The sequence below is a fragment of the Schistocerca americana genome, chromosome 5 (assembly GCF_021461395.2).
Source record: "Schistocerca americana isolate TAMUIC-IGC-003095 chromosome 5, iqSchAmer2.1, whole genome shotgun sequence".
In the NCBI taxonomy this organism is placed as follows: domain Eukaryota; kingdom Metazoa; phylum Arthropoda; class Insecta; order Orthoptera; family Acrididae; genus Schistocerca; species Schistocerca americana.
Window position 1 is genome coordinate 337,776,500 of NC_060123.1, and position 28,000 is coordinate 337,804,499.

The 28,000-nt window shown below is 43.8% G+C and overlaps 1 protein-coding gene across 1 annotated transcript in view; it reads right to left on the bottom strand.

Moving 5' to 3' along the window:
• LOC124615829 (peroxiredoxin-6-like) overlaps window positions 1-26,209 on the bottom strand; it is a 118,894-nt gene extending 92,685 nt beyond the window's left edge. Inside the window, exon 1 of the mRNA XM_047143978.1 lies at window positions 26,063-26,209. Within this exon, the coding sequence (XP_046999934.1) occupies window positions 26,063-26,145 (83 nt within the window). The 5' untranslated portion in view covers window positions 26,146-26,209. The remainder of the gene's footprint in view (window positions 1-26,062) is intronic.
• Window positions 26,210-28,000: the final 1,791 nt, after the last annotated feature.

A 28,000-nucleotide genomic window follows, 5' to 3' on the forward strand; every position in this document is an offset into this window, starting at 1 on the left:
TATTCAATATGAAACACTGTTTTTTTTTCAGTTCAAACGATATGGTGCACATATTGATTTAAAAATGTTTTATCCGTGTCTTCACAGAAGAAAACCAACGCATCAACCACGCCACAGTGTCAGCAATCAGAGTTCTTCTTGTCACCGCCCTACCACTAGATTGTTCAGCTTCAACAGCCGACCGTAAAGATACATAGGGATATACTGAAACATCTACGTTCCTGTAATATCTGGATATATTGACATTTATGGCTGAAAAAAACGAATGTAACTAAATAATAGGAAAAAATTATTTATGTGGACTCCCTACAGCTACACCTTTACAGTTGACCCTCCCTACCAAGAAATTCTCGTTTCTGTCAGAAATTTACCTCGATACCCTATACGATAGTATTTTCGACTAGAAGCTGAAGTGTGATACTGAGTCAAACGCTTTTCAGACCTCAAAAAATACAGCATCTACCTGACTGCTTTGATTCACGGCTTTCAGGGTGTCACGGAAAAGAGCACGGTTTGGGTTTCGCATGACCGATTTTTTCGTAATGCATGGCGGTTGGTATGAAGGTGCTCATTCTGTTCACCATATCTCATTATGTTTGAGCTCAGAGTGTTCTAAGATGCTACAACAGATGGATATAAAGCATAATACTACTCTTATTGTAGAATGGTGTCACTCTGCTTTCTTTCAAAAACTGGCACAATTTTTTGTTTCACTGACGAAAAATGCATACCCATAACAAACTAAAGAACAAACCGAAAATATACATTTTACACTTTCGCTGCCGTGCTCTACTTGGCAAAGTGACTGTGGCTGCATCTAGTGGCAGAAAATAGCACACGAGCGAGACTCTCCTCATGATTTCCTTTCATACATTTCAGTCCCTTTCCCATTTTAGTGCCCTCTAATCCTTTCTCTCCTTTTTCTTGTTGTTCCACCTAAGATTTACAATAAATGGCCACACTTACAGATAAGAGGATGGAGAACAAACTGTTGGTACAGAAAGGAAGAAAGAGATAATTGATGTGTGTGAGGTACAGAGTCGTTGGCAAATTAACAGCATGAGCGGTGAACAGAGGTAAATTTAGGTAGTAGGACGATCTTGGGAAAAGTCTGGAACTCACATTCGGAAGCAGTTTCAAAGCCGCGTGGATGGAGATGAGTGATGAGCTCAGCGTTGAGCCAGGGTCCTGCGCAAAGTCTGAAGGCTTTTTAATGTAGAATTAGTAAATAGTCTGTGTTTTTTTCTTGAAGATCTGTAAAATGGAAGTGACAGGAATAGAGTTCCAGGTACTTCCAGGATGGAAGAAGTTCAGTTAGAAAAGGTGCTTCATATCACGAAGCATAACAAGACTATAAAGTGACTATTTAACGTATAAATTAATGTAGCACAGAGGAAATTCAGCATCAGTCTCCGCTACTGTGGTGACTACATTAGGCGTGGGAATAAATCTGAATGTATATAAATGAAACGCAGAAACAATTGGCGGAATAGATAAAGGGCCATGTTGTTGTTGTTGCTGTTGTTGTGGTCTTCAGTCCAGAGACTGGTTTGATGCAGCTCTCCATGCTACTCTATCCTGTGCAAGCTTCTTCATCTCCGAGTAACTCTTGCACCCTACATCCTTCTGAATCTGTGTAGTGTATTCAACTCTTGATCTCCCTCTATGATTTTTGCCCTCCACGCTGCCCTCCAATACTAAATTGGAAATCCCTAGATGCCTCAGGACATGTCTTACCAACCGATCCCTTCTTCTAGACAAGTTGTGCCACAAATTCTTCTTCTCACTAGTTCTATTCAATACCTCCTCATTAGTTACGTGATCTACCCACCTAATCTTCAACATTCTTCTGTAGCACCACATTTCGAAAGCTTCTATTCTCTTCTTGTCCAAGCTATTTATCGTCCATGTTTCACTTCCATAAATGACTACACTCCATACAAATACTTTTAGAAAATACTTCCTGACACTTAAATCTACACTCGATATTAACAAATTTCCCTTTTTCAGAAACGCTTTCCTTGCCATTGCCAGTCTACATTTAGTATCCTCTCTACTTCAACCATCATCAGTTATTTTGTTCCCCAAATAGCACAACTCATCTACTACTTTAAGTGCCTGGCTTTCCCAAGGCTATCAGTAGCTCTAATGGAATGTTTTCTACTCCCAGGGCCTTGTTTTGACCTACGTCTTTCCGTGCTCTGCCGAATTCTTCACGCACTATCGTATCTCCCAATTCATCTTCACCTACGTCTTCTTCCATTTCCACAATATTGCCCTCAAGTACATCGCCCTTGATTAGAGCCTCTGTATATTCCTTCCAACTTTCTGCGTTCCCTTCTTTGCTTAGAACTGGTCTTCCATCTGAGCTCTTGGTATTCATACAAGTAGTTCTCTTTTCTCCAAAGAAGGTCTTTCTAATTTTCTTGTAGGCAGTATCTATCTTACCACTCGTGACATATGCCTCCAAATTCTTACATTTGTCTTCTAGCCATCCTTGCTTAGCCATTTTGCACTTCCTGTCGATCTCATTTTTGAGACGTTTGTATTCCTATCTGCCTGATTCATTTACTGCAATTTTATATTTTCTCCTTTCATCAATTAAATTTAATATCTCTTCTGTTACTCAAGGATTTTTACTATGCCTCGTCTTTTTACCTACTTGATCCTCTGCTACCTTCACTATTTCATCTCTCAAAGTACCCATTCTTCTTCTACTGTATTTCTTTCCCCCATTTTTGTCAATCGTTCCCTAATGCTCTCCCTGAAGCACTCTACAACCTCTGGTTCTTTAAGTTTATCCAGGTCCCGTCTCCTTAAATTCCCATCTTTTTGCAGTTTCTTCAGTTTTAATCTACAGTTCATAACCAATAGATTGGGGTCAGAATCCACGTCTGCCCCTGGAAATCTCTTACAATTAAAAACCTGGTTCCTAAATCTCTGTATTACCACTACACAATCTATCTGAAGCCTTCCAGTGTCTCCAGTCCTCTTCCACGTATGCAACGTTCTTTCATGATTCTTAAACCAAATGTTCAAATGGCTCTACGCGCTATGGAACTTAACATCTGACGTCATCAGTCCCCTAGACTTAGAACTACTTAAGCCTAACTAACCAAAGGACATCACACAAATGCATGCCCGAGGTAGGATTCGAACCTGCGACCGTAGCAGGCGCGCGGTTCCGGACTGAAGCGCCTAGAACCGCTCGGCCACAACGGCCGGCTAAATATTATCTATGATCAAGTTATGCTCTGTGCAAAATTCTACCAGGCGGCTTCCTCTTTCATTCATTGCTCCCATTCCATAATAACCTACTACTTTTCCTTCTCCTCCTTTATCTACTATCGAATTCCAGTCCCCCATGACTATTAAATTTTAGTCTCCCTTCACTATCTGATTAATTTCTTCAAACTTTTCGTCATCTGCGGAGCTAGTTGGCATATAAACTTGTACTACTGTGGTAGGCGTGGGCTTCGTGTCTCTCTTGGCTACAATAATGGGTTCACTATGCTGTTCGTAATAGCTGACCCGCGCTCCTACCTTTTTATTCATTATTAAACATACTAATGTATTACCCCTATTTGATTTTGTATTTACAACTCTGTTTCACCTGACCAGAAGTCTTGTTCCTCCTGCCACCGAACTTCACTAATTCCCACTCTATCTAACTTTAAACTATCATTTTCCCTTTTTAAATTTTCTACCCTGCCTAGCCGATTAAGGGAATGACATTCCACGCCTCGATCCGTATAACGCCAGTTTTCTTTTTCCTGATAATGACGTCCTCCTGAGAAATGCCCGCCCGGAGATTCGAATGGAGGACTATTTTACTTCCGAAATATTTTACTCAGCTGGACGTTATTATCATTTAAGCATACAGTAAAGCTGTATGCCCTCGGGAAAAATTACGGCCGTAGTTTCCCCTTGCTTTCAGGCGTTCGCAGTACCAGCACAGCAAGGCCGTTTTGGTTAATGTTACAAGGCCAGATCAGTCAATCATCTAGATTGTTGCCCCTGCAACTACTGAAAAGGCTGCTGCCGCTCTTCAGGAACCACACGTTTGTCTGGCCTCTCAACAGATACTACTCCGTTGTGGTTGCACCTGCGGTATGGCTATCTGTATCGCTGAGGCACGAAAGCCTCCCCAAAAACGGCAAGGTCCATGGTTCATGGCGGGAAGATGTATGTATGGTGCTTAAATTGGCAGTTGACTCTATATAATGAAAAGTGTAAGGTCATCCACATGAGTGCTGAAGGGAATCCGCTAAACTTCGATTACACAATAAATCAGTCAAATCTAAAGGCCGTAAATTCAACTAAATACCTAGGAATTACAATTACGAACAAATTAAATTCAAAAGTACACGTAGAAAATGTTGTTGGGAAGGAGGACCAAATGCTGCGTTTTATTGGCAGAACACTTGGAAAATGTAACAGACCTTCTAAGAAACTGCATACACTACTCTTGACGGTCCTCTTTTGTAATCTTGTTGTGCGGCGTGGAATCCTTACCAGATAGGATTAATGGAGCAGATCACTTGTGGTAAGATAGATACTGCCTACAGGAAAATTAAAGAGACCTTTGAAGAAAAGAGAACCACTTGTATGAATATCAAGGGCTCAGATGGAAAACCAGTTGTAACCAAAAAAGGGAAAGCAGAAAGTTGGAAGGTGTGTGTAGAGGGTATATAGAAGGGCGACGTACCTCAGGGCAATATTATGGAAATGGAAGAGGACGTAGGCGAAGACGAAATGGGAGATACGATACTGCGTGAAGAATTTGAGTGAGCACTGAAAGATCTAAGTCAAAGCAAGGCCCAGGGATTCGACAACATTCCATTAGAGCTACTGATAGTCTTGGGAGAGCCAGATCCGACGAAACTCTACCGTCAGGTAAGCAAAAGGTATGAGACAGGCGAAATACCCTCAGACTTCAAGAAGAATATAATAATTCCAACCCAAAAGAAAATTACCGAATTACCAGCTTAATAAGTCACTGCTGTAAAATACTGATACGAATTCCTTACAGACGAATGGAAAAACTGGTAGAAGCCGACCTCGGGGAAGATCAGCTTCCGTAGAAATGTTGGATCACGTGAGGCAGTACTGACCCTGCGACTTATCTTAGAAGATAAATGAAGGAGAGACAAACCTACGTTTCCAATATTTGTAGACAATGTTGACTGGAATACTCTCTTTCAAATTCTGAAGGTGGCAGGGGTGAAATACGGGGAACGAAAGGCTATTTACAATTTATACAGAAACCAGATGGCAGTTATAAGAGCCGAGAGACATGAAAGGGAAGCGGTGGTTGGGAAGGGAGTGAGGGAGTGTTGTAGCCTATCCTCAATGTTATTCAATCTATACATTGAACAAGCAGTAAAGGAAGAAAAAGAAAATTTGGGGTAGGAATTAAAATCCACGCAGAGGCAATAAAAACTTTGAGGTTTGCCGATGACATTGTAATTCTATCGGAGACAGCAAAGGACCTGGAAGAGCAGTTGAACGGAATGGACAGTGTCTGGAAAGGAGGATATAAGATGAGCATCAACAGAAGTAAAACGAGGATAATGGAATGTAGTCTAATTAAATAAGATGATGCTGAGGGAATTAGATTAGGAAATGGGACACTTAAAGTAGTAGATGAGTTTTGCTATTTGGAGAGCAAAATAACTGATGATGGTCAAAGTAGGGAGGATATTAAACGTAGACTGGCAATGGCAAGAAAAGCGTTTCAGAAGAAGAGAAATTTGTTAACATCGAGTATAGATTTACGTCTCAGGAACTCTTTTCTGAAAGTATTTGTATGGATTGCAGTCATGTATGGACATGAAAGGTGGTCGATAACTAGTTTGGACAAGAAGAGAATAGAAGCTTTCGAAATGTGGTGCTACAGAAGGATGCTGAAGATTCGTTGGGTAGATCACATAACTAATGAGGCGGTATTGAATAGAATTGTGGAGAAGAGGAATTTGTGGCACAACTAGTCTAGAAGAAGGGATCGGTTGGGAGGACATGTTCTGAGGCATCAAGGGTTCACCAATTTAACATGGAAGGGCAGCGTGGAGGGTAAAAATTGCAGAGGGAGACGAAGAGATGAATACACTCAGCAGATTCAGAAGAATGTAGGGTGCAGTAGTTACTTGGAAAAGGAGAAGCTTTCACAGGATAGAGTAGCACGGAGAACTGCATTAAACCAGTCTCTGGACTGAAGACCGCAGCAACAACAACACATATATAAAACTTCCTGGCAGATTAAAACTGTGTGCCGGACAGAGACGCGAACTCGGGACATTTGCCTTTCGCGGGCAAGTGCTCTACCGAACTATCCAAGCACGACTCACTCCCCGTCCTCACATCTTTATTTCCGCCAGTACCTCGTCTCCTACCTTCCAAACTTCACAGAAGCTCTCCTGCGAACCTTGCACTCCTGGAAGAAAGGATATTGCGCAGACATGGCTTAGCCACAGCATATGGGATGTTTTGGAACCGCAAGACCGCTACGGTCGCAGGTTCGAATCCTGCCTCGGTCACGGATGTTTGTGATGTCCTTAGGTTAGTTAGGTTTAACTAGTTCTAAGTTCTAGGAGACTAATGACCTCAGAAGTTGAGTCCCATAGTGCTCAGAGCCATTTGAACCATTTGGGATGTTTCTAGGATGAAATTCTCACTCTACACCGGAGTGTGCGCTGATATGAAACTTCCTGGCAGATTACAACAGTTTTGATCTGCCAGGAAGTTTCATATTAGCGCACACTCCGCTGTAGAGTGAGAATTTTTTTCTTAACACATATATATTTTCTAAATCGTTTTGTAATTTGTTTGATTTTTTAACGACTTTACTAGACGATAAACAAAAGCATCATCTGCAAACAATCTAAGTCGTCTCCTCAGATTGTCTCCTAAATCGTTTATACAGATGAGGAACAGCAGAGGGATCTTTAACGTCACCTTGGGAAAAGCCAGAAACCACTTCACAAAGTGATGCTTAGTTGTGACAAGAGTTAGAAAGGAGAGCGCCTTTCAGAATGTATATAAAGACGACTTCTGTTTCACGATGAACTTTCATAGCTTTCTCGAAAGTTGAGCTCCAGAAAGACGTTAGGAAGGTTAAGGTTTTCAATGCTGTTGTAATTCATAAAATTTCAGGTAGATAATGTAGGTTTGTGAGCCAAGCCTCTAAAGAATATCGTGTCTGCATGATAAGGCCACTACTGACAAAACTACAAACGTTATGCGTCGAACATCAATCTTGTACCTTTCCTTTAGAACTTAGCAAACGAAAGGTAATAGCGTAGTGGATAGAAATTTAGTTTGACAATGAAGTTTAGTTTTGATTTCGCTGGTGCAACATTGCGAGACATGCCGAACGGCGAGGTGTAGGCGCTGAAAACAAAACAGACCACAACAACAACATAGAAAAGAAACAAAACAATCGACATTTAATAGAACAAAAAAGAAAACCATTGTCCAGCACATGCGCAGACACAGTACCACTATGTGAAAAGACGGTACCAAGGACTCGTGTGAGTTACGGCATCCATGAACGTTACGTTCTGCTGTAAACAACAAGCACAGCTACTCCTGATAGCGCCAGATGTTTCCAGTGCGCGCACGTCAAACGAGCTACTTCACGAGTGCATTCAAAGCCGTTGCTTTTCCAGCTAGGTTGGCAACTTCTTAGTTCATTTAGACTGACATGCGTCCCAGTTTTCCGAGGCATGTACACCCTACATTTTAAATTCTGACATCACATGAGGCAGTGCGGCTATCGACTGATAGTCGTAGATAGTGAAGTAGGAATGATTGTCGACTGCGGTAACGACATCCATGCAGTGTACCGTACATACGGCACATAACATGTCGAGAAACGTTAAAAGTCCACAGAACACGGGAGATAGTTAACAGCCGCATTTCAAACAGCCACATCTCAGTAGATACAAAAGTTTATGTAGTCTTACCGTGAGCAGCGTTTCCTATCTTCACTGAACGTAAACATAGACGGAGACAGGTCAGCAGTGAACTCGGTAGCAATGTTTTAATGTGCCTCTTTAGCAAATTTTGTTTTAGTACATTAAGCTTTAGGACTGATTGAGGGCATTCTGCTAACTACCATGTAAAACAACGGCACAGACGTCATTAGGCACTGTCCAGTAGTTCAGTTGTGGAAGGAGGACAGACTACGTCCAGTCTTTGTTCATGGAATCATGCTGGCAATTCCCCTGTAGAGATATACGCAAGCCATGAACAAAACCTAGGTTGAAGTTTGAGGCCCATTCCTTACAAAAGGGGGTTTATACTATTTAAATTTTATTTACGCCTAGTTCCGTAGGATCAAATTGAGGAGCAAATCTCCAAGGTCATGGAACGTGTCAACACATGAAATTACAGCACAAAAGTAATAACAGATCAAATAAAATGTTTATGAACCCAAAAAAGACAAGCCATAAGTTTATGTAAACGCAATCAACAATATAACACAGGAATCAGATTAATTTTCCAAGGACCTCCTCGACAGAAAAGAAGGAGGAAACTGTTCAGTTTCGATTTGAAAGCGCGTGGATTACTGCTAATATTTTTGAATTCTTGTGGTAGCTTGTTGAATATGGATGCAGCAGTACACTGCGTACATTTCTGCACAAGAGTCAAGAAAGTGCGATCCAAATCCAGATTGGATTTCTGGCTAGTATTAAATGAGTTAAAATTGCTAATTCTTGGGAAGAAGCTGGTATTGTTACCAAGAAACGACAGTAAAGAATATATATATTGAGAGGCCGTTATCAGAATACCCAGACTAATGAACAGGGGTAGACAAGAATTCGCAAACTTACACCACTTACTTAAAGTTCCTGGAAGATTAAAACTGTGTGCCGGACCGAGACTCGAACTCGGGACCTTTGCCTTTCGCGGGCAAGTGCTCTACAAAGTGAGCTACCCAAGCATGACCCACGCCCCATGCTCACAGCGTTACTTCTGCCAGTACCTCGTCTCCTACCTTCCAAACTTTACAGAAGCTCTCCTGCGAATCTGCAGAACTAGCACTTCTGAAAGAAAGGATATTGTTGAGACATGGCTTAACCACAGCCTGGGGGATGTTTCCAGAATGAGAAACTCCGCTGCAGAGTGAAAATCTCATTCTGGTTACACCACTTATTGCCCGAACTGCCTATTTCTGAGCCCAAAATATCCTATGAGAATGGGAAGACTTACCCCAAAATATAACACCATACGCCACACGCGAATGAAAATAAGCCAAGCAGACTAATTTTCGTGTCGAACTATCACTCACTTCAGATACCGTTCGAATAGTAAAAATGGTAGCATTAAGTCTTTGAAAAAGATCCTAAAAATGGGCTTTCCACGACAGTTAACTATCTATCTGAACACCTAGAAATTGGAACTGTTCAGTTTCTCTAATCGTATGCCCATTTTGTGAAATTGAAACATCGGGTTATGTTGAATTGTGCTAGAAACTGTGAAAACTGAGTCTCACTGTGATTTACCGTTAGTTTATTTTCTACAAGCCATGAACTTATGTCACGTACTGCACTATTTGAAACAGAGCCAATGGGTCACACAACATCCTTTACTACCAAGCTAGAGTCATCAGCAAACGGAAATATTTTAGAATTACCTGTAGTACTAGAGGACATATCATTTATATAAATAAGGAACAGCACTGATCCCTGGGCCACCCCACATCACAACAAATTTATCATGTTGGACGGTAATTGTAAAATAACGGGCTAAGAACTGCCTTGATGTCTACAATCAACAAATGACACTCTCGCTACATTTTGTGTCACCATCACCCGTGTGACGATGTGGAATGTCACATGCATTTTTATAATGAAGTAATAAATTTCAGATTAAGGAAAAATTTAGACACACATCAACAAAAGTTTTTTTTTTTTTTTTTTTTTTTTTTTTTTTTTTTTTTTTGCAACATCCAGATATGACGTGCAGGTGTGTTGCTATTGTGACTGTTCCTGTACCGATCGGAAGAGCACCCGTGACGTTATTTGTAAACACACTCACTGTTACCGTACGCGCTAACTACGGGAAGACTGCCGCACTCGAATGGACTGCAGCCTTTAAACTAAAAGTAAAGCACTTGTAGGGAAAAATCAGAGACGTCTGTGGAATAATAGAGTTAGTAAGCACCAGGCTACGAAAGACGGTCGAGACCAGCGATCGAGCCCACATCATCACAGAAGGCTTGTCAGCCAGGGAAGTTGCTCGGCGTGTGCACCAGAGTCAAAGTGATGAGGTGCGGACATGGAATCGGTTCCAATTGACACGTAGTGTTAAGGACTTGCACCGCTCAGGCCGTCCATATTTGACAGCTGCACAGGATGATCGACACCTACGACTTTTGAGTCAAAGGAACCGTAGCCTGAGTGCTCCAGTACTGAATTCTGGGTTCGAAGAGGCTAAAGAGCGTCATGTGTCGCATCAAAGTGTTAAGAGACGCCTGCATGATGCGAATCTCCATTTCTGACGACTATGGCGAGCACAAAGTTGTGCACCGCAACAACCATGGACTCCATTACGGATAGGCAAGAAATCATGCAGAATGGACCAGAGATGCACAAATTTTCCTTCCAGCCTCCCTGCCCCTATCTCTGCGACAACCATTAAAGCAACTCATCCTCACGCAAAGGAGTCACAAGAGTACATATGTACTGAAGCACAGTGGTTAAAGCAGGCCAACTTGGGTTTCCGCTAGCCTGTCAAGCTTCACGGGACCCGTTCAGCCTTCTGCACCTGACAACAGGTTGCACTATCAATCCATCGTAACTAGCCAGGTATATGTTTGCGTAGGAAATTTCACTGCAACTCATTAATATTGGTGGGTGCGGTAAAATGAATAAAGACTTAAAGGACACTGAGGAGAAATTAAGAATTGGGGAGTATAAATCTGTCACGAAAAAGAGCACAAGTTCAGCAGGGGAAAAGTTGTAGCGTGTGCACGAGGCAGCTTCAAATAAATCGGTACGTGTATGGCAATGCAAATTGTGTGAACAGTTACTAAAAACTCATTCTGTTGTTTGGTTGATTTGGGGCAGGGGACCAGACAGCGAGGTCATCGATTGCATCGGATTAGGGAAGAACGGGGAAGGAAGCCGGCCGTGCCTTTTCAAAGGAACCATCCCGGCATTTGCCTGGAGCGATTTAGGGAAATCACGGAAAATCTAAATCAAGATGGCCGGACGCGGGTTTGAAGCGCCTTCCTCCCGAATGTGGGTCCACTCAGTCATTCGGGAACCTCTAGTATGTTACGACATGTTTGTACATTTGACCAGCAGTTTCCTCACTCCATAAATATTTTGAAAGAAGACAAAGAATTACTGACTGAAAAGTGTGTCGAAATGTGTGCTATGGACTTAGGCTTTTGAGCAGTTGGCTTTCTAAATCTAGGGTAAACATTGATTGAAATAGGAAGAAAAATGGCTCAGTGGATATTAAAAACTACATTCTGGTGGTACGCAACGTAGTGCGAAGAAGGCTTAGTATGAAAGATAAGATTATTCTTCCAGACACGTACTTCTTAGATTGATATAATATGAAAAAAGAACTTCGTTTATGCCAAACTGCATTTGGGGAATTTAGAATGAACTATTTTGGCCACTTAGAATAAATTCAGCGAAGCTGTATTACACATATTGGAAAAAGTAACTAAAACTGGTATAGTTGGGGTCATATTTGGCTGGAACACACTATGGTCACAGCAACTAGGCTTCCAAACCCGTACTTTATTTGGCGTTGCAGTGTAATAGACGTCCTCAGGTTCTTAGATGCAACGCATCTCGGCTTACAGAGATTGTTCTCATTACTACAGAAAACATGTATCAGAGATGACCTAACGATGGTTCGAATTGACAATGGCCATTACTAGTCGAAAGAGGGTGAAGTTGCAGAGACAACACTAAAATAAATAAATAAGTCCGAAATACGCCGAAAAGGAAAAAACGACAAATAAATCCACCGTTTTCTGGCCTACAATGATCCAGAATGAATATACATTTCATTGACCCTCGTCTTGTGACATTCGGGTATTTTTATCAACTTGCGAACCCTACTAGTAACACTGCAATGAAAGCGTACAGAAAAAAAACTGTTATGTAACGCAGAACGGCGGAAAGGAGCAGGCAAGCAGCACCGCTGTAGCCTGCTTGGGTTGAGAATAGCTTGGCTTGAAGGGGAGTAAAGCAGCCGTCCTGTTCTGCTGTAACGTGCTGGAGCTTTCTTGCCTGGCTAACAGGCAAGCGTGGGCAACTTAAAAGCGGAATGTGTACACCTCTATCGTCAGGCATTATATGTTGACGAATCTCGGATTTGTTTGAACCCTGATAATCGCAAACAACTTGTTTGGAGACAACCCAGTAGTATCGAACGCCTCCAATACTGTGCTGCACATGTGCATCAAGTTGGCGATGCAGTGATGTTCTGGGGTGGCATTTCATGGGGCCATCGTACACCTCCCGTGATTATTGAGGGTAATGTCACTGCTCTGTGGTACAGGAAGGTGATTCTGTAACCAATAGCTGGACCGTTTGGCCAACATTTTGGTGGCGGTTTCATATAGACGGTTGATAACTCGTCTTCTCATTCTGCTGTCCTCTTGAACAAGTTTTTCTAGCACGCCAGAGTGGAGTGGCCTGCCTGTTCCCCGGACATGAACCCAATTAACATGTGTGGGATCGATAGAAACGAACTGCTTATGGACAGCGATAACGACTACGTACTGTGAGCGAGTTACGCAGCATCGCCATTGAGGAGTGGGACACTTTGGACCAGAGCTGACTTGATGATCTCATCGACGGTATGCCACGATGGATGCAACCTGCATCCGAGTAAGATGACGTTCCATCACATACTGATGTTGCTCAGGAGATCTGTGAAGAACCCTCCAAGGAGAAAAGACTATTTTGTCGTTACACCTTTTTTTTATTTGCTGATACGGACACATTGCAAATGAATATATACGCATGAGTCACAGTCAGATTTTGTTCTATGTGCCACGACTTTCGAAATAAATGGATCATGCATAACTATAATAGGCGTGTGTAGATACCGAGTTTCAGTATTGCTGAGAATAGTTTCAAATACACGAACAGAAGACATCAGAGATGAGGCTGATACGGTGATAAAACCAGAGGGTCTTCGATAGATGAGCGGTTTCGTTTCTGTGTAATCGCTGAAGAATATTCTCAGATGTGTTTGAGCGGATGTGAGTTGTAAATTACTATCGGTGACGGGGAGAAGAAGTAGGCACATTCTGAGACCAGAGTCGTGCCGGCCGCGGTAGCCGAGCGGTTCTAGGCGCTCAGTCCGGAACCGCGCGACTGCTACGGTCGCAGGTTCGAATCCTGCCTCGGGCATGGATGTGTGTGATGTCCTTAGGTTAGTTAGGTTTAAGTAGTTCTAAGTTCTAGGGGACTGATGACCTCCACAGTTAAGTCCCATAGTGCTCAGAGCCATTTGAACCATTTGAACCAGAGTCGTGTAGAAAATTCTTGTATTAATTGGTGCTTCCACTGTTCATAATGCTGTAGTACAGGCCAACGAGATACTTTCTGCAGGGGATTGATAACAGTTTTGAGTAACACTGAAGTTCATCTGCATGTTCGTTGATTCGCGTTTCCGAAAACTCGCAAGCGAACCGATACCATTACCGATACGTTTACCGCTGCAGTTATTCTTAGCGCGCTGACAACAGCGACGGACATGTGTGGCTTGTTGTGATGACCGCATTATATCAACGTCTCTTCTCGCAAACGCTAGCCTGAGAGCGACGCTTCCGTTCGTTGCATGGTTAACTTCCATACAGCGACTTCTGATAACCACTCATACGGAAAGCTTTACCGACACAGATCTGACATTTCCCAAGGCCAGTAGCTTCGATCATTTGACTTGTTAACCACAAGAGAGCTTTATGTGTAGAGAACAGGTATCCCAAAACGGTGAACCCTTTAACCAAAATTTAATATGAGATACGAGAATATTTTTGCAGCGTGTGACATTTTCTCGTGTTATTAGTAACTGTGTACGGAATGGGTGGTCGGGGGACAAATTGTATTCTTATTTGTTTCACAGTGAAAATTGCAAGGGAAATGTTGAAATAAATATGAAGACTGAGTAAATACATCTCCGGGTCAACACACATTGATTAACAACATTGTAAATCGCCACTGAAGATGAAGCACAAATAAAAGAAGCGAAACGCGTGCTGTAAAAACAAACTGCCTTTCATTTAGTTGCGAAGCCGGAACATGGTTCTATGAAAGTTAAGAGGTTTGGAGCTTAAATAGTGGCAACTATTTATTTACAGCTCGTACAAAATAGATACGTGTTTCAAAGTTTTACTGACCTTCAAAGTAGTCTCCAGCATTGTGTATAACCCATTGCCAGCGATGTGGAAGTCGTAGGATATTCTTAGCAGTGCCAGTTGTGGTGACACTTCGAGCAGCGCCTTCTACGCTGTTCATTTTTGGAACACAACCTACGACCAGCTTAGAGACAGAAGTGATGACACTTGCTGCAGGACCTGACCATCATTTTGCAGGACAATGCTCAAGCACGTACATTGCAAGCTGTTACTGATTTGTTTGACTGATGGGGCTGCTAAGTGCTATACCACCTAATGCACTCCTCTGACTTAAGCCTTCGTAAGTTCAACTCGGTTTCTAAACAGAAGGAAACACTTCACGGCATTCGCTTCAGAACTACTACAAATTCGTCGGGCAATAGACCGCGCCGCTCGAACTGTCAACACAACTGGCACTGCTAAGAGTATCCTACGACTTCCACATCGCTGGGAGCGGGTTATACACAATGCCGGTGACTACTTTGAAGTTCAGTAAAACTTTGAAACACGTATCCATTTTGTTCGAGTTATAAATAGATAGTTTGCATGGATTAAGTGAAGCACAGAATAAATAGCAATACTGGTACTAGTGACGGAGTAGCTCTGTAAAACAAGGACTAAGGATCTGAACCTTTATCCCCTTCTTTGGACAGTGAGGTCTCAGCTGAATTGCCGAATATTGATACGTACTCGGAAAACATCACAAAATTGGAAAGAATACCTGAAAAGCATTTTCTCCTACATGGAGGCATCGTATGAAAAATGCGCTGGTGATTCTGGTCTGTCGTGCGAATCTAAAAAGTAATTCGGGGTTTGAGATCAAAAAGAGAAGCAGTCGTCTATGAAATACTGTTATTAATTTAGTTAGAACACTAAATTTCAGAAGATTTAGCTACATAAGACAAATTGCTAAATGGCTGCTAACATGAAGAGCAGTTGTATTTTACAAATATAGTTTTCAGTTTTAGGGTTAAACAAAGACAACACATACGTGTGCGCTCCTAAAGGTACTATATACTACATATCGAAGGATATATTGTGCACTTACCTCTTTCCTTAATTTGTGTTCCATGGAACTAGTGTATACTGATTTGCTTTACACTTCCGTTTTTATGAGAGGTGTTTCTTATTTTCTTTTTACAGCCTAAAAAAGAGTATACAATAACGACTACAATATAGTCTCACTAATTATCTCCTAAACTTACACAAGCGGCTTTCGTAAAGAAGCGTCGTTTATCTACCAATGAGTTACACCTATGTTATGCTGTGCATCTAGACGATACTGACGTACTGAATCAGCTTGCAGATTGCAGCTTTTGCTGAATGCCTCTGAATTCCTCGGAGCTCTTCCTTTGTCTTGGCGAGCCACTGGCTAAGGAGTTCCACTGTCTGTAGTAACTATTATTTTTACAACTGCGGTAGCACACTCTGTGGCTGCCATTTATATGGTAGTAAAACCGTATGGCATGACTGGGCGGGAGACCACGAAGGACAGATTCAGTCACCCAATTAGAAAGGTTTTTCCTATTTTTAGCGCCCACAGGCACCTTTCCTTGGCGAAGTATTGGAGATTTGTGTGGGAGTATAGCTGTTACATGTAGACGACTGTAATGGCGAGTGTGTAGTGTAGTGTTCGAGATCATGGCAGAAGGGAGAGAGTGAAATACGATGCTGCCATATAGCCTATTCCTCTCGAAGAGCACTAAGGGGACCTCCGAGCTTAAGGTCCCCATCCGACGGACGGGTCACTAGCCCCTCGCTTGACCAAACACTGTCGAGGTATTTGGAACTGAATCCAGGACAATGGCGCGAAGACTGGTGGTCAGGGAAGGCGTTCGATACAGTTCCGCACTGTCGCCTGATAAACAAAGTAAGAGCCTACGGAATATCAGACCAGCTGTGTGGCTGGATTGAAGAGTTTTTAGCAAACAGAACACAGCATGTTGTTATCAATGGAGAGACGTCTACAGACGTTAAAGTAACCTCTGGCGTGCCACAGGGAAGTGTTATGGGACCATTGCTCTTCACAATATATATAAATGACCTAGTAGATAGTGTCGGAAGTTCCATGCGGCTTTTCGCGGATGATGCCGTAGTATACAAAGAAGTTGCAGCATTAGAAAATTGTAGCGAAATGCAGGAAGATCTGCAGCGGATAGGCACTTGGTGCAGGGAGTGGCAACTGACCCTTAACATAGACAAATGTAATGTATTGCGAGTACATAGAAAGAAGGATCCTTTATTGTATGATTATATGATAGCGGAACAAACACTGGTAGCAGTTACTTCTGTAAAATATCTGGGAGTATGCGTGCGGAACGATTTGAAGTGGAATGATCATATAAAATTAATTGTTGGTAAGGCGGGTACCAGGTTGAGATTCATTGGAAGAGTCCTTAGAAAATGTAGTCCATCAACAAAGGAGGTGGCTTACAAAACACTCGTTCGACCTATACTTGAGTATTGCTCATCAGTGTGGGATCCGTACCAGATCGGGTTGACGGAGGAGGTAGAGAAGATCCAAAGAAGAGCGGCGAGTTTCGTCACAGGGTTATTTGGTAACCGTGATAGCGTTATGGAGACGTTTAACAAACTCAAGTGGCAGACTCTGCAAGAGAGGCGCTCTGCATCGCGGTGTAGCTTGCTCGCCAGGTTTCGAGAGGGTGCGTTTCTGGAATCGAATATATTGCTTCCCCCTACTTATACCTCCCGAGGAGATCACGAATGTAAAATTAGAGAGATTAGAGCGCGCACGGAGGCTTTCAGACAGTCGTTCTTCCCGCGAACCATACGCGACTGGAACAGGAAAGGGAGGTAATGACAGTGGCACGTAAAGTGCCCTCCGCCACACACCGTTGGGTGGCTTGCGGAGTATAAATGTAGATGTAGATGTAGATGTACACCACCACGCCTCCTGTTCCCTCTGCCGTCAAAGAGAAAAACTGGCTCCAGTACGCTATGTACCCGGACGGTCACTCATCCAAGTACTGGACACTCCCTGCAGTACTTGGCTTCGGTAATCTGATAGGAACCGATGTATCATCATTGCCACGGCCGTTGACTCTGCCATTTATTTCACATACAATAACACGTGCGTGGTCTCCAAGCCGATCTTATGGTGGATCCATACACTCTAGATTTCTGTGACTGCTTCAAATTTTTATCCTTTCCTAGAACCACAGTCTCTTGCTTCATTGAACTACACAAAAAATCCATCGTATCAACCAAAGCGCAAATTCTTTTGTAAAGTATTTATCGCTAAACTTGGTTACCAGAGAGCTGTAAACTTTCTTACTGCGTAATCGAATCTTAAATTTTAGGAGGGACATAGAGACTGATCACTGGAGAGTGGTCAGGTACATGAGTGTCGATTTCCAGGAATGGTCAACATTGTCCTAGTGTAAGTCCGACCACAACAGCAGCAGCAAAATATTACTCTTGCGCTATAAAAATGGCAACAACTAATCCATATCCACTTCCTAGTTACAGTCAGGAATTGACGATGTAGCTCTGAAGGGCCCAAACTGTGGAGATATACCACTACCCCCTGTCACGTTTCAACACTGATTCTCTGCGTACTGCCAATGAGTGACAACTAGTATTTTTAAGTATTACACGGTGATTGTGACGCAGTGAACGAAACGAAGCTGACGCGTGAGAGGAAGAGAACTTATGTCCATCACTGTGATGGTGAGGCGACAACATAACCGACACTTCCAAAATCTCCTTCTGTTGCTATCGGCAATCCACTATGTCCTCACTCAGTTTCTCTGTATAACTACTGTTAGCGCATGTATCAAAACGTTATCCGCCGTGACAGCCAAATATCTGAAGGACGATAATATTTTGCAAATTTTGAGTGCTGTTGTGTACTGATAACACCTTTTCAAGCGTTTGTCATAGGCAAAAGTGTTTCTCCTGAAGGACTCGAGCTGTATGTTGTGTCTATGACTACTAGGTTTACCGAGCGAGGTGGCGCAGTGGTTAGACACTGGACTCGCATTCGGGAGGACGACGGTTCAATCCCGCGTCCGGCCATCCTGATTTAGGTTTTCCGTGATTTCCCTAAATCGCTCCAGGCAAATGCCGGGATGGTTCCTTTCAAAGGTCACGGCCGACTTCCTTCCCCGTCCTTCCCTAATCCGATGAGACCAATGACCTCGCTGTCTGGTCTCCTTCCCCAAAAACAACCAACCAACCAACTACTAGGTTAACAATACATTCTGGGCCTGTGCTTCATCTATACACGACAGTATTGTGCACGTTTACTCTCGAAAAATCTCGTTAAAGTGGTGGAAAATGGTATCAACTGATGAACGTTACGTATATATTTTTTAAACTAATCAGCCATTGCTATCCAATATTTCTACTTCCCATGTTCTGAAGCTGCGAAATTTATCACAAAGTTTTTCTGATGGTTTACATCTCACTGACGATTATCGCCGAGCATTAAAACATTGTCTTTTACAGTAAAACTGAAGAGGTCTGTATTGTTGAGATATGTGCGTGGCAGTAAGTATATTAATGAACTGGGGATTCGGAAGGGCCGCACTGATATTTATCCTGTTTACATGTTGGCATTGGAATTTAACCACACTGTTCCACCACTCTACCACCACAGATAACAGTGCCACGCCGAGGTGAAAACGTTTTTGGTCGGACACAGTGATCACATTAATACCAATTTAAAATGAAATTTCTCATAAAGATGAGAAGGAGCGGTCAGTGATTGCTTTGAACTGTGTATTTCAAAGGTTGTGCGTCCATGATGTATTTAACTCATCATGTAAAAGTAAACAAGCGCGTGAATCTGTATTGATACGCAATTCAACATCTAACAAGCATCAGTGGAACGTTACGCGTGTGGATATCCATGGTTACACAAGGTGCATTATAACTGTATCGTTTTTATTTGAGAAACGCCGGTTTTTATTTTTATTTTTAACAAACCTGTGTGGAATGTGCTACATACTACGTCAACATTATATGTGCGATACAAACATACTGGAAAAGGACGTATAACAAGAAGATTTTTAAAGGCCAATAAATAAGTTTTGAAACCGGTTATCAGGAGTAAAAAGTGCGTAATACGATCTTGGCTGTTAAAATTTGTTTCTAATATGTTGGTACACATTTCGCAAAAATGTTAGTCAGTTGGAGTTTGATGTATGAATCATTGCTTTTTACGCTTTTGAAAAACATTCCTGTTGCATGTTAACCAGATTAACTGGAATAACATACTTCTATAAAAATTCTTTGTTTTGGAAGGCGTATCGTCAACGGGAACTGTCACAGTAGATGATGACGAGGCTAACTCTTCCACTTCAACAGATAAGAAATAAACAGCTCAGTTCAGTTAAAAAAATGGCTCTAAGCACTATGGGACTTAGCATCTGAGGTCATCAGTCCCCTAGACTTAGCCAGTAGTCTTGTATTAAAAAAAAAAAAAAAAAAAAAAAAAAAGGCGAGATCAAATGCCCAGCGCTTTATATTATCCAAACGTTTTTTAGTTGATGATTATCTTGTAAAGAGTGAAGCAATAGCTTGTGAATACCCCGTAGATCTAGAGGACGAGCTGATCCTCATATTCGTTAAAAGAGAGTATAAATAAGTAAATAATCATGCAATCCACCTTCTCACGAAAGTGCTTTGCCAAAGGGAAAACTGTGTAATCTGAAGGATGAATTAGACTATCCACCGTACTGGAGCTGCAGCCTTATCATATCCACATATTTTCACAAGTCAAGAAATACACAGCTGGACCACTTCTTCTGTAAGGAACAATGACTGGCTGGTGAGTAGTCTTGTTGACAGTAATGAGCGACTGCCTTATAAGGCTCACTCTGTTCTCAAATCTGGTCATCGGTTCGGGAGAGCCGCGCGGTCTCAGGCGTCTTGTCACGGTTCGCGCGGGTCCCCCCCCCCCTTCCCCTCCGCCGTAGGTTCGACTCCTCCCTCAGGCATGGGTGTCTGTGTTGTCCTTTCCGTAAGTTAGTTTAAGTTAGGGTAAGTAGTGTGTAAGCCTAGGGACCGATGACCTCAGCAGTTTGGTCCCATAGTCCTTACCACAAATTTCCAAATTTTCAAGTTCGGGAGACCCAATGTGCTGACTCACTCACGCAGGCCGGTGTTACTAATACACTGTCCAGCCACGTTTATCTGACCACCTGTCAGAAGCCTAAATAGCCCCCTTTTGCAGCGCGGACCCATGTAAGGCGTGCAGGAAGGGTCAATGAGATTCTGGAAGTTACCGACAGAGACATGGAGCAATGATAACTCCAATGACATGGGCAACTGCGCTAGGTTTCTCGGTTGAGGACACCATCGCGCGAACAGCCCAATCGAAGTTGTCCCACAGATTTTCGACTGGGTTTAAATCCTGGTTGTTTGCTGGCCAAGGAAGTACAATAAATTCACCCTGGCGCTTTTCAAGCCACTCAAGTTCACTGCGAGCAGTGTGACTCGTTGCGTTATCCTCCTGGTAGATGCCATCGTCCCGAGGAAATACAAACTGCACGTAGGGGTAGACATGGTCCCCAAGGATAGATACATACTTGTGTTGATCCATTATGACTTCCAAAATGGCGAGATCACCAAGGGAGTAGAACAAAATAATTCCCCAGACCATAGTTGCAGCAGGTGTTTGCTATCAGACGTTTCACGCCGAAGCACCACAGCCATCTGCCCAATAGGGCATAAAACGTGATTCATCTGGAATGACCGCTTGTCGCCACTCAGTGGACGTCCAGTTGCGGTAATGGCGTGTATATCCCAGCCTTCGTCACCGATGAACAGCAGTCAGCGTCGATGATGAATCAAGAGCCTGCTGCGAAGTGCCATACGTAGCAACATCTGCTGAACGGTCGTTGAGGACAGTTGGTAGCCCCTTGGTTCGTCTGGGACTCAGCTGCTCAGCAGCTGCACGTCTATTAGCCCTTTTGCAGCCGTCTTTCATCTGTCATCTATGGTCGGTACCGCACAACAGTTGCCTCAGCACTGGTTTTGGACAGCACCAATGTGTCATGAACAGTATACTTAACGCGGCGGTACGCAAACAGTTTGCTTTGCATACTTAATCATATCAGGAATGCTTCCACCCCTGGCCCGAAATCCAATGATCATGTCCTTTTGGACGTCAGGTAAATCGCATTACGACAACGACTACACACCGGTACCTCTAATACCTGGTAGCAAGTGTTCTTGCATTGAATCATGCCTGTATTCGTCGTGGCATGCTATCCACAAGTTCACCAAGGCACCGTTGGTCCAGATTGTCCCCCTCCTCAACGGCTATTCGGCGTAGATCCCTCAGAGTGGTTGGTGGGTGACGTCCATAAACAGCCCTTTTGTATCTATCCCAGGCATGTTCGATAGGGTTCATGTCTGGAGAACTTGCTAGCCACTCCAGTCGAACGATGTCGTTATCCGGGAGGAAGTCATTCAGAAGACCTGCTCGATGGTACCGCGAATTGTCGTCCTTGAAGACGAATGCCTAGCCAATGTGCGGCCGACATGGTTGCACAATCGGTCGGAGGATGGCATTCACGTATCGTACAACCGTTTCGGCGCCTTCCATGACCACCAGCGACGTACGTCAGCCCCACATAATGCCACCCCAAAACAGCAAGGAACCTCCACCTTGCTGCACTCGCCACAGTGTATCTAAGGCGTTCAGCCTGACCGGGTTGCCTTCAAACACGACTCCGAGGATTGTCTCGTCGAAGGCATATGCGACACTCATCGGTGAAGAGAACGTGATGCCAGTCCTGAGCGGTCCATTCGGCATATTGCTGGGCCCTCTGTACCGCGCTGCATGGTGTCGTGGTTGCAAAGAGGGACCTCGCCATGGGCTTCGGGAGTGAAGTTGCGCATCATGCAGCCTACTGCGCACAGTTTGAGCCGTAACACGACATGTTCTGGCTGCACGAAAAGCATTATTCAACTTGGTGGCGTTGGTTTCAGGGTTCCTCCGAGCCACAATCCGTAGGTAGCGGTTATCCACTGCAGTAATAGCCCTTGGGCGGCCTGAGCGAGGCATGTGATTGACAGTCCCTGTCTCTCTGTGTATCCTCCATGTCCGAACAACATCCCTTTCGTTCACTCCGCGACGCCTGGACACTTCCGTTGTTGAGAGCCCTCCCTGGCACAAAGAATGTGGTCGCGATCGAACGGCGGTATTGACCGTCTAGTCCTGGTTGAACTACAGACAACACGAGCCGTGTACCTCCTTCCTGGTGGAATGACTGGAACTGATCGGCTGTCGGACCCCCTCCGTCTAATAGGAGCTGCTCATGCATTGTTGTTTACATCTTTGGGCGGGTTTAGTGACATCTCTGAACAGTCAAAGGGACCGTATCTATGATACAATATCCACAGTTAACGTATCTTCAGGAGTTGTGGGAACCGGGGTGATGCAAAACTTGTGTAGTAGGCAAAGGGATGAGAATTATTTTGTACGCTTAACATTCCTAAATGGTTAACTACCTGCTCATCAATCTATTATGGTGTTACTGACTGAACTATAGCGGTCTCCGTAGCGGACCAGTCAATATGTCTGTCAGATCTGCGGAGGATCCGACTTTCGTTTCTGGCACCGTTAGGAATTTTTCCTTAGGGGGAGCAGTGGAACAGGCTGTACTGAGATCCGCAAGGCAAATTATTGAGCTACTTGAGCGAGAGATAGCGGCTTCAAGATTCAGAAAGCTGACAGTGGCTGGAAACAGCGGATTGCTGGCCACCTGTTGCTCCTCCCCTCCCCCTCGCAATACAGCATACAATGATGCCGTAGACAAGGTGACACGCCGACAGTGTTGAGCACTAAGTTAGTTTTAGTGTGAACTGAACTGTGTAATTTGTTTTAATGGCATTCTGGACCTGTCTAAAACAGCTCTGAAACATTTTGCAATAAAAGGTGAGTACACAAACGTGGCAGTCTAGGCTGCCGTCGCAGTGCATTTTCACCGCTGTCTGGAAACGGTCAGAACTATGCCGGACCGAGCATCTAGGACATCATAATGAGCACGACCATTGCCTCTCCCCCACCCTCCTCCTCCCTATAGTTTTTCAAAAGCACCACTGAAAATTAAAAACTGTGTATCACTGTGTATGGATTAAATCATTCTCGAAGAAAAATAATAGTTTAACTAAAAAAACGCTTTTGTTTCATTGCCTAGAAAGATCAGACTATCATCTGCGTATTATATCTTGTCGACAGCCTTATTTTAGTGTCTTCATGTATTCATTATACGAAGCACACATTATATTCAAGACATGAAGTTGATGCATACTCCGTTTTTTTTTAAAAACAAAAAAACAAAAAACAAAAAACACGGGAAGCTGTTTTACATTTCGTTGCGGGGCCTCCATACAGCTGTATTATACACACTGTAATAGAATACTTGAGCGAAGAGTGGAGTAACTCTCACTAGAAGCGTCTGACTTCCGCTGATGTAAACTTGCGCTAATTAGGAAACAAGATTACACCAGGTGGTCGAAGCAGAGTGACGCAAGGAGCAAGTATGTTGTTACAGATAATGAAACGATTATTCACAGTGTCAAACATTTGATAAGAACTACATCTACTCTTTCATCTATTCTTGTCAAATCACTGCTAATTTCGTACGGATGTGCCCTCTGAATAGTACCACCCATTAACATTTCTTGCCGTTCCGCCACGGGTAAGGCGTGGGGGACAATGTTGGTTTTAATTCGTTCGTCTAATGTGTTACTCATCTCATGTAGACTTGTCGCTTCGTATGGGAGGGATGTATAGGCTTCTGCTACGGAAACTGTCTCCTAGAATTTGCTAAGCTTTTCTGCTTCAGTGAGATTTGTAGGTGACATTTCTCTTACGTATCAAGTGGCAGAGCTTTTGCAGCTCTCCTGCAAGTCAAAAACAGTCTGTGGCCAATCACACTACTTTCCTTTCCTGTCCGTGGACTATTTATCCCAAGAAATTGAGTCGAGTTCCATTATAGGTCGTAAAAGAACTATTTTCTCCGCTATGTCTTTCGTACCACTGATTCCCTGTAAGCAGTCTGTGAAGTGAATTGCTTTACCTGCAGTAGAGACTATGGTATCGTTACATTTCCTTTCGATTCGTGCTGCCAAGGTCGAGCACTTGACTATAGGGAAGGGAACTATAAACAGTGAAGAAAGCAAGGTGTAGGGAGGGGGAGTGTCCGGACGGTGTGTCATGTGTTTAGGCATTCAAGACTAAGAAGTCTTTCCTTGCAGGCGACGGAAGGAAGGACTGGGTCACGAACGAAAAGGGGGAGGGGGGGTGGAAGGAGGTTCAAAATGGCTCTGAGCACTATGCGACTTAACTTCTGAGGTCATCAGTCGTCTAGAACTTAGAACTACTTAAACCTAACTAACGTAAGGACATCACACACATCCATGCCCCAGGCAGGATTCGAACCTGCGACCGTAGCGGTCGCTCGGTTCCAGACTGTAGCGCCTAGAACCGCACGGCCACTCCGGCCGGTGTGGAAGGAGGGATCCACCTGATGATAACATATGAAGTGTACGGCATGTTTCGAAGGGGACCAAATTTTCAACACGTTTAAAGCAAAGAAAGAGAAAATACCAACAGGTTTACATGAATGGGAGGTATGTTGTGTTTTCTGCGCATGTGTTATCGAAAAAGAGGCATTCGCGTACAAAGCGTGTTTTCTTCGCCTTGTTTCTTATGGGATGACTTTCGTAATGGCACGTTTGGCGCGCTGTAAGAATGGTGACAGGTGTATCTTGCAATACGCACCATTCTAATAGTGACAGCCGATGGGCAAGCACGTTCGGAAGCTATACGCTACCACGTTGTTTTTTCCTGTCTTCAAATTGTCGTTAAACCAGTATTCTGAGCTGTAGTATCGTATTTAGATTCGCTCAGAAAGCCGGCGTCTTAGCATGCCGCTTCCTGGATAGGGGGAGGCGTGGTGGCCCCAAGTGCCGGCCGGAGTGGCCGTGCGGTTCTAGGCGCTACAGGCTGGAACCGAGCGACCGCTACGGCCGCAGGTTCGAATCCTGCCTGGGGCCTGGATGTGTGTGATGTCCTTAGGTTAGTTATGTTCAATTAGTTCTAAGTTCTAGGCGACTGATGACTTCAGAAGTTAATTCGCATAGTGCTCAGAGCAATTTGAACCATTTTTTGGCCCCAAGTGGAGTCTGTCCGGCGTATTAACGGAGAGGGTCGGTGTACCGGACAGCCTGGATGTGGTTTTTAGGTTGTTTCCTACATCCAACTAGGTGAATACCGGGCTAACACCGACGTCCCACCTCGGATACAGTATGCGCGACTACTTCGAAAACGTTCTTATACTTTCACATGGGTTATAACATTACACGCGTACGGGGCACACAAATTCCATGCGGGGGGGGGGGGGGGGGGGGGAGGAGGGGAGGGGTGGCTACGGGGGTTGCATCCAGCAATCCTTTACCACTAACATTGTTAGAACCAAATTAACATGACGATCGCGTGCAGATACGGGATCAGGCCAGGGAACTTTTGTACAGGACACACAGAGTGCTTAAAACCCACTGCCAGACTCGAGACGGGAATCGATCCAGTGACCTATGCCTTACGAGACAGAGACACGGACGCTATGTGGTAATCGCGGCTGCTGCGTCGCACGATGAGGAGCTAGCGAGCGCGTGACTGTTGCAGCGCGGGCTGGCTAGCGTACTCACGAGTTGCCAAGCCAGTTGTAGAAGCGTATGGGCCCGTGCGTGGTCTGCGCCGTGAAGTCCGGCACGGTAGCTCCCAGCCGCATGCTGGCGGTGGGCGCGCTCGCCGCGTACTGTGTTCTGAGCCAGCCCTGGCCCGACGGCTGCTGCTGCTGCGTCACCACGCCGGGACCCCCTCTCCTCTCCTCTCCTCTGGCCGTGGCCTCTGGTCGCGGCGCGCAGCACACGAGTGATAAGAGGTGCCTCACAGCGGTCTCTCTTTACGTCTGATGGCCCGATAGAGTGATATCGCAGAAACGACCGGTCATCTAGTATCGCCAGTCACCGCCGACCTCCGGGCGTCGCCTTAATGGCCTGTTTCTCCTCTGCCAGTCCATTACCGGAACGCGAGAAATGAGGTTGTTTATCACACTAGCCATTCAAGACTGAAGATCTCCGTTACGTATCCTCTAACGACTGCAGCAAAATCGCAGCGTTAAACCAGTGCTGCGAATGACGCCACAACATTCTGTACTCACTGCAAATAAACGGTTTGGATACCCCTAACACTGTTTTGGTTGGTTGATTCGAGGGAGGTGCCCTTTTAAAGGAACCATCTCGGAACTTGTCTGAAGCGATTTTAGGGAAATCACGAAAAAACTAAATCACGATGGCCTGACGCGGGTTTGAACTGTCGTCCTCCCGAATGCGGGTCCAATGTGCTAACTACTGCGCCGCCTCGCTCAGTAACAGTGTGTAAGCTGCTTTCTCTCTCTCTACATTAGTTTCTGTCTGAAATTTACCTCACCTTAAACTCTCACTGTATAAAGATCTACATTTTACCGAAACTGTGTCTTCACGAACCATTATCCAACCTACTCTCGTATGCTAACCTTAGATCAGAATCTAAATTGAACTCGACTGTAACTAATCTGAATGCCGCTTGACTTTGTATTAAATGTGCAACGGAAGTAAAACAATTATCTGGCCCTTTCCTCGCCTCCTGACAACATTCTTGCAGATTTCTCGAAAGCACAACAGGAAACAGCAAGCAGGCAGCGGCTAAGCTAGATTTCTGTTTCTATGTACATATTCCAACTGTTGCATGCGGTAATGCGTGATGATAAGCAGTGGGATGGAAAGAGATTCCTATGAGATGATATTCCAAGAAAACGATATAAAATCATTCGCATCTAATACATATTTGATCCCGTTAGCAAAAGATGTAAAGAAAACGAAGCAGAATTTACACTGAAGTAAGACTGTGGCACATACGTAACAATACGCGACAAGAATGTACTATAGAACAGCGACTTGCAATTCCGGCAGTAATAATGGGTCACGTTACGCAAAATATACCACTGCTACCGCACTAAACTTCCATCACTTACAGAAATATCTGAAACATCTTACTGATCGTCCAAGGAACTGTGCACCCAATAAACATTTTCTAGTACTAAATTTTTGGAAGTGAAACAGAGATTGGTGAAACAAGTTCACAGTTTTAAACATCATCACTTTTACAAACAGCATGTAGCAGTGAGGAAATATTTAGTACCAGTTCAGATGAGATACACAGGTTAATGAGATAGCAGTTGTGTTGTCCAAATGGAAAGTCTGTTTTGCAAATAATAGTGGGACTATGAAATGGAAGAACACGAAGGATTTTCTGCTCGTACAAGGAATAATTACAGATTGTTAAAGGTAAGATTGTGTTGTCTGAACGAAATTATCTGTGCCCGAGGTAATACGTATTTTTGTGGAGATTTTCTTTTCATGACCAGTTGTACAGTAATGAGGCTTGTTTGCTCAGTGGTGTTATTTATGAAGACTGACTAATTAAGGAAACAGAGCAGAGAGTATTTGCTGTTGATTATTTACGAGATATGAGGATATTATAAATGTGGGTTTATTATGATGATGATACAGTAGAGATAAACATGTTGAATGTTTTAGTGATTA